General features: G+C 44.1%; 1 protein-coding gene across 1 annotated transcript in view; it reads left to right on the forward strand.

Annotated features, from left to right (window-relative positions):
• Positions 1 to 4290, forward strand: part of RSL24D1 (ribosomal L24 domain containing 1) — a 9423-nt gene extending 5133 nt beyond the window's left edge. The window contains exons 4-6 of the mRNA XM_018557563.1: positions 1359 to 1422; positions 1505 to 1584; positions 4067 to 4290. Of these exons, the coding sequence (XP_018413065.1) occupies positions 1359 to 1422; positions 1505 to 1584; positions 4067 to 4146 (224 nt within the window). The 3' untranslated portion in view covers positions 4147 to 4290. The remainder of the gene's footprint in view (positions 1 to 1358; positions 1423 to 1504; positions 1585 to 4066) is intronic.
• The last annotated feature ends 3637 nt before the right edge of the window (positions 4291 to 7927 follow it).

Below are 7927 nucleotides of genomic sequence, written 5' to 3' on the forward strand. Positions count from 1 at the left end.
GGGGGTTGTTGAGGGAGACTTGTAATTTTTTTTTTTATTTTTTTTTTTTTTTTTTTTTTGCTTATGGACCTGTAAACCCCAAATCCCTGATATGTAGCAAGGCTTTGAGTCTTTGAAAGTATACTTGCTTCTTACTTTGACAAATCTATAGTTCAGGTTTAAGATGCCTAGAGTGACTGACTGCACAGGTGACGCTACATTGCTGTCATCCCTCCAATGACCATAGCTGATTTCATTGCATGGGCAGTTTGAACTACATTGTTTACATCTGTCTGATGCTGGATAGTGGAGGTGTGCTGCTTGGGTGACATAAGAGACAGCCCCTTTGGTACGTAGCTGGGCTTAAAGGAGAACTATGGGGTCAGGGCTTTTCCCCATAGTTCTCCGAAGGGTAACGGGAGGACACAAACTAGCGTCCTCCCGTAACCCAAAGCTGCAGCTTGCGGTATACTGAGGCACCGCAGCTGAAGCGGATCCCGACAATTATGTCTGGATCCGCCTAACTGCGTGAGTGACAGCTGGCTCTGCCTCTAGGTAGAGGTGTGAGGTAGAGGTGTACCCTCCCCCGTCCGTTCCGCCAGTCAGCGCTGGAGGATCGGACAGGGGAGGGGAGAATCCAATCACTCCCCTGTCACGGCTCTCTGCAGTGACAGTATCGAGAAGTGAGCGAGCGCCGTTATGTGTTCGCTCACTTCCTGATCTACTGAGCCGACCTGTGACAGTTTAGTTGTCAGCTCAGATTATGAGGCTGAGTGAAAAGCACTCGCCTCATAATTCTCCTTTAAGGAGGAAATGGGCAACAAAATATAAAGCACATTTTCAGGTCTTGGATTAAGTGAGGAGGGTTGAAGCTGAGTGGAACCCCCCCCCTACACTAAGGCCACTTTCACATGGGCAGTCCATTCATAGTGGCCTGTCAGGTTTTTCAGGTGGATGTGATCGGAAGCCCAATGTAACTACATGGGCAGTTGTGTGTCCGTTTAAGTCTGATTACCTTTTTAACTCCGTGTAGGTCCAAAACAAAAAAAAAGGAACCAAGTTCCACTTTGGTGGTCCTGATCGTGACAGATTGACTGTAAATGGATACATGTCCACTTAGATCTCACTCCCTATAGGACCTAATGTGTTTGTACAGCTTTCCTCCATCGCTAGTTGGAGACCAACTCAAAGCAGAATTTTAGCTTTTGTCACAGTTGCACTTGGAATGGAAAAGAAGCTGACCACTTAACCCACCATGAGTTTTATGCTGCGCTTATTGATGTGTTTAGGTTATCAAGCTTCTATTTATCAAATGTAAAGTATTCATTATCAAATCCTTATCTTTGCACTTTGTTTAATGAATATACATTATTTTGTAGTTGAGGCAATGAAGAAGGTGGAAGAGATCAAGCGTAAGCGGCAGACGCAGTTTATCATGAACAGGTGAGATTTGGACCACTGACTTTGGTCTTTCTGATTGCAATTCAAAGGGCACATTTACATACATATTTTTTTTTTCTCCTAGATTGAAAAAGGGCAAAGAATTACAGAAGGCCCAGGATATCAAAGAAGTCAAACAAAACATACATTTTATCCAAACACAAAGACAGAAGGTCTGCTAAAGTGATCCTTTTCATGTATGGATTATATTTACACAGTTCACACAGCTCTGTTTTCTTTAAACTATTTGAATACAAGGAGCATAGTGAGGACTATTATAAATATATCTCAATTGCCAAGCAAGTTCTAGTAACTAGATGGTGTGCAGGTCTGCATCAGATCTCATGGTTCCACATTGCCCCCACTGCTAGTATTATGGCTGCATTCTGATCTAAAGTGGACCTGTAGTCGCCCTATTTCCAAATTTGTGAGGTGTTCCTATGATTTTACAGTAGTGGCTTTTTTAATATGTATAAATACTAGAGTTCTGTCTACTCTTACCCTCTCCACACTCCAGCACCCTCCCTGACTTTTTCCCTGGTCCAACTCCAGAGGTCCTCTTTAGGGCAGAAGACACGGTCAATCTGCCCATTTTCAGTGGGCCCAGCCTGTCGTTTAGATACCCCCCTCCTCTCAAGGAGGTCCATCACGCAGGCCGGGCCCATAGTACTCCAGGACTGAGTGGCACTGGCATGCCATTGGAAAAACATTTTTTGCATCCCTAGCCGCCCTCCAGACATTGTGGGCAAAGCATTAGGGTGCCCATACACCTTAAAGTAATTAAAAAAACTGAGGGGCGGGTTTCCGATGACTGCAATGTTGAACGGGCAGTGTGCACTTGCGCACACCGGCCTGTTCGGCATTTGTCTTACGAGCATGCCACAAACCCACAGAGAATCGTACGTTTCTTGGCGGGTTTTTGAACATGCTTGTAAGACAAGTCGTGCGACCTTACATTAGCAGAGGTCGCACGCCTTCCATACACCTTGCAATTATCGTACGATCGCATGATTTCCCACGATCGTACGATTATCGCAACGTGTATGTGCACCTTTTACGCACAACGTTTCTGGACCAACCACAATTGAAAAAGCACGTTTGTTGCGGGAGTTCAACTTTTAACAGGTGCCTTCACTTTTGGCAAAAGAGAGGTCAGGGTGTCGGCTAGGAAGGTTTGCAGTCTAAATACACTATATTGCCAAACGTATTGGGACACCCCTCCAAATCATTGTATTCAGCTGTTCCAATCACCTCCATGGCCTCAGGTGTATAAAATCAACCTAGGCATGCAGACGCTTCTACAAACATTTGTGAAAGAATAGGTCGTTCTCAGGAGCTCTGAATTCCAGCGTGGTACCGTGATGGGTTGCCACCTGTGCAATAAGTCCATCCGTGAAATTTCCTTGCTACTAAATATTCCACGGTCACCTATTAGTCGTATTATAACAAAGTTGGAGCAACTGGGAACAGCAACTCAGCCACGAAGTGGTAGGCCACGTAAAAAGACAGCGGGGTCAGTGCATGTGCAGAAGTCGCCAACTCTCTGCAGAGTCAATAACTACAGACCTCCAAACTTCGTGTGGCCTTCAGATTGGCACAACAACAGTGCATAGAACGGTTCATGGAATGGGTTTCCATGGCCGAGCAGCTGCATCCAAGCCTTGCATCACCAAGTGCAATGCAAAGCGTCGGACGCAGTGGTGTAAAGCACGCCGCCACTGGACTCTAGAGAAGTGGAGACGTGTTCGCTGTAGTGACGAATCACGCTTCTCCGTCTGGCAATCCGATGGATGTGTCTGCGTTTGGTGGTTGCCAGGAGAACGGCACTTGCCTGACTGCATTGTGCCAAGTGTAAAGTTTGGTGGAGGGGGGATTATGGTGTGGGGTTGTTTTTCAGGGGTTGGGCTTGGCCCCTTAGTTCCAGTAAAGGGAACTCTTAAGGCATCAGCATACCAAGACATTTTGGACAATTTCATGCTCCCAACTTTGTGGGAACAGTTTAGGGATGGCCTCTTCCTGTTCCAACATGACTGCGCAAAGCAAGGTTCATAAAGACATGAATGAGTGAGTTTGGAGTCGAGGAACTTGACTGGCCTACAACCCGATAGAACACCTTTTGGGATGAATTGGAGCAGAGACTGCGAGCCAGGCCTTCTCGTCCAACATCAGTACCTCACAAATGCGCTTCTGGAAGAATTGTCAAACATTCCCATAGACACACTCCTAAACATTGTGGACGCCTTCCCAGAAAAGTTGAAGCTGTTATAGCTGCAAAGGGCGGGCCAACTCAAAATTGAACCCTACGGAATAAGACTGGGATGCCATTAAAGTTAATGTGCGTGTAAAGGCCGGCGTCCCAATACTTTTAGCAATATAATGTATCTTAAATGTTACTCTACAAAGGAGAAAATCTTTAGACCCAGGAGAATTTTAGAATAACAGACACGTTGCCGTTAGTTTGGTCTCACTGGTTACTTTATTGTGTGGCTCTAACCAAATAGATGTAGATATTGTCAGGAGATTGGGTTTGAGATGGAGCAGATTTGTGATCTGATTGTTGATACCAGCTATACAAACTCCAGAGCTAAAAAAAATCCCTGATTTTTCTACTTCTAGCTGTTGAAGTAAGTTTATTTGAACATTTTCTTTTTAGGAAAAGCCAAAAAATTGGAAGACAAAATGGTTCAGAAATTACAAGAGGATGTGGATATGGAAGATTCATTATAGAAGTGGAAACAATCTTTATATTGTTAATGCAGTGTGCTTCTATATGGAAACCTTTTGTACAGCATTTCAGAACACAATCCCAACTGCATTTCGAAGAAAGACTGTGTTAATTTGGTCTGAGAAATAATAAAATTTTATCTACTACTATTAGTGTGTTTTTTTTTTTAAATATTTTCATTTATATGTGGTGAGTACATATACACATTAACGTGACCCTAAACTCAGGAGCTAAACCTTAACAATGCATTCAAGTACTTCAACTATAAACAATACTGGGCCTTTTTTTGTGAATCCCTCAGCTGTAGATCCTCAAATAATCTCTGAATTGGTGCTGACACTATCCTTCCTTCTGGAGTGGGACTACTTTTTGTTCCCCATGGTCCCTGTGTGTGTTGTAAAGTAGCCACTGCTCCAAGCTCGCTCCCATGATGGACTACAATCTCATGTTTAGTTTATTAATTTATAGTGTGATTGTAGTCCATCACAGAAGTGAGCTTGGAGCGGTAGCTACTTTACAACAGGAAGACACTCTAAATCTCTTGTCTCTCTCAGTCATCAGTGGGAAGAAGAATGTGGGTAAATGCCCTAGATCAGGGGTGCCTTCAATTTTTGTGTAAAGATCTACTTTTCAAATGACGAGCTACATGAGATCTACCAACGAAAAAAAACCCCTTGCTCTCTTTCCTTGTGCTCCCTCCTGGCTGTCTCTCCCTCCTGGCTGTCATTCCTCATTTTCTCCCCTGGCTGTCATTCCTCATTTTCTCCCCTGGCTGTCTCCCCTGGTTGTCTCCCCTGGTTGTCTGTCTCCCCTGGTTGTCTGTCTCCCCTGGTTGTCTGTCTCCCCTGGTTGTCTCCTGGCTCACCTTGCTGTATTTTGCAAGCAGTGCAACAGGCTGTGTAAACTAATATTCTTTGATGTAATACATAGCACTTCAACCACCAGTATCCACCAGAAAGGTGTCAGGGAGCTTGGCTCAGAAGACTCAGGCTAATAGGTAATTATGTGTGCAGAGCTAAATAAATATACCAAAATGGAATAAAGGGGCTGCCATTCACACCCTTTGTGATCTACCAGCATCAGCTTTGAGAGCTACTGGTAGATCACAATCTACCTAATGGTCACCCCTGCCCTAGATGATTCCACTGTGCAGATAAGCTGGTGGAGCCTAGCTTAGGCACAACCTTACAAGATAGTAACTGTAAGACAAAACCAGACAAATGTCATCAACATGGGAAGGATGACAAGTACAATGCTTTACGCTCCTGTAAATGTATACAGCTTTTGTTTAAAAATACTATAGCTCCTTAAAAACACAGGAATTAAGGCTAAAAGAACACTGTGGACATTTTTTACTATTAACCCTTGCAGTGGGGCTACCCCCGCACTGCAAGGGTTAAGTGTTCGTGTTTGTCTACGTTCAAAAATAAAGTTATTCTCACCTGATCCTCAGAGCCGCCTTGCTTTTAGATTGGTCCCTTCAGCCTGTCTCCTCCGCTGCATCGATGATATGTCCCTCGATGTGCTATACATAGGATAGGATGTGATCACTCGCAGCACCTCAGACCGCTGCAACGGGGGAGTGAGGCTGAAGGTAGACTGGTCTAAAGTCTCTGGATCGGGCGAGTATAACTTTATTTTTTAACTTGGACAAAAACAAGCACTTAACACTTGCAGTAGTGGGGGGAAGCCCATTTGCATGAGTTGAGAAAAAAATTCGCCAGAGTTTTGCTTTAAATGGCAAATGAAAATTACATGCACAATATTTCAATGTGCCTGCCATTATGGATTGTACACCAGATCAGCCATAATGTATTGTACACCAGATCAGACCATGATCGAGTAAGAAGAAAAACACATCTTCTTTATCCTCTTAAGGGACACAGGAATTTTTAGACTGTTGGGTTATATGGCCCCCTACAGGAGAAACAAAAATCCTGTTTTGTTTTTAAGCATGTATATATTGATTTTTGTAGAATACGTAACTTATGGTTAGATGAATTACAAGCTAATTACCCAGCCGGACACATGTCATAGGCAAATTATGCATTTTCGTCATTAAAACAAATACCATGTGCTTTTATATCCTCGACAACCATTTACTGGAAACATCAATGGTGTCATAAAAGTAGTAAGAACACCCCAAGATTGATTTCGATATATATTAGGAAAATGTCTAGGGGTCAAGAGTAAGGATGTTGTAGAAGAGATGAAAGGAAGGGAAAAAGGGGAAGTTATAGATATACCAAATCGTATGTATGTTTGAAATGCAATGAGTATGTTCTAGCAGAGGGGAGTCCACCTGGGTGTGGGCGTGAAAGGGAAGAAGAGTGAGAAAGGTAGATGGGATGGAACATGTACACCTATATAGCTGTAGATCCCTTCATATATTATTAGAAAGACATAAATATGCATATAAGTCACAATACATCAAGTTTGCCTAAGGACCCATCAGATTTAGCCAGGAGATACCAATAGGATTGTTGAAATATGGACATCACATCTTGCAATTTAGTCATAGTCAGTTCGTGTAATAAAAACTTAGACCAGGTCTTAAAAAATGAATCTGAAGTGTAGATTGGGTTTAGTATCAAGTTTATAAATGAGCATGAGGTGGTGCAGAGCTGTTCGAACATTTGTTAAAGTGGGTGGTGTAGGGAGAAGACTAGCTCTAAGAATATTCTTTTTAGCAGCATAAAGGCAGTAGTGTTCCCATTGGGGCAGTGAGGAGTGGGAGCGAGTCGAGGAGTCTTGTGCTACATGGAATAAGCAAAAGGATGGGGAAAGTAACCTTGGGAGGGTTGATAACAGTGGCATGTAACAGAGTACAGTTTCCCAAAACCTTTGAATACTTGGGCATTGCCAAAAAGATGGGTCAAGTTGGGGTGTGGCGATTGGCATTTTGGGCAAGATTGCAGCCAATTTCTATGTGCCAGCATGAGTTGGAAAAAATAGTGCGTGCAGCCGGAGAGTTTGTGGTCAGGAGTTCCAGAGGATGGGAGAGATTCTGCAGGCGAGCATGGGAGGATGTGATGAGGGAGCAAGAGAGCAGGAGGTCTTGGGAGAAGCAGAGAGGATGATATTAAACATCTTACAGCGTGTTCAATCTCTGAATTAAAACAACACAATATGACACAATACCTCTATACCCCTTGCTGGTCTAGCTGAAAAAGCTTGGTCCAATAAAAAAAACAACTTTTTTCATGACTAAGAGGCCCTGTCACCAGTGTGCATGTGTTCACTTTAACAGAAATCTTCCCATACAATTCTTTGCAGGCTAATCACACACATCTCTGTACAGGACTTCCTGAAGCCTATGTTATGCATCTTCCTTTCTTTCACCACTAACCACATTTAAAGCCGGACTCCGGTGAGCATTTGTTTCTTAACCCTCGCAGTGGGGCTACCCTCGTGCTGCAATGGTTAAAGGAGAACTATGAGGTGAGTGCTTTTCACTCATCCTCATAGTTCTAGCCGACCTGTGACAATGAGACTGTCACAGGTCGGCTCAGTAGATCGGGAAGTGAGCGAACACATACCGGCGTTCGCTCACATCTCGATCTTGTCACGGCAGAGAGCCGTGACAGGGGAGGGGCTGGATTCCCCCCTCCCCACTCCGATCCTCCAGCGCTGACTGGCAGAACGGACGGGGGAGGGGGCGGGTACAGCTGGCTCTGCCTCTAGATAGGCAGAGCCAATTGTCACTCACGCAGCTGGGCGGATGCAGACATAATTGTCGGGATCCGTTTCAGCTGCGGCATCTCAGTATACCGTGAGCTGTAG

Source organism: Nanorana parkeri, unplaced genomic scaffold, assembly GCF_000935625.1.
Source record: "Nanorana parkeri isolate BGI_ZX_2015 unplaced genomic scaffold, ASM93562v1 scaffold290, whole genome shotgun sequence".
NCBI classification, from domain to species: Eukaryota; Metazoa; Chordata; class Amphibia; order Anura; family Dicroglossidae; genus Nanorana; species Nanorana parkeri.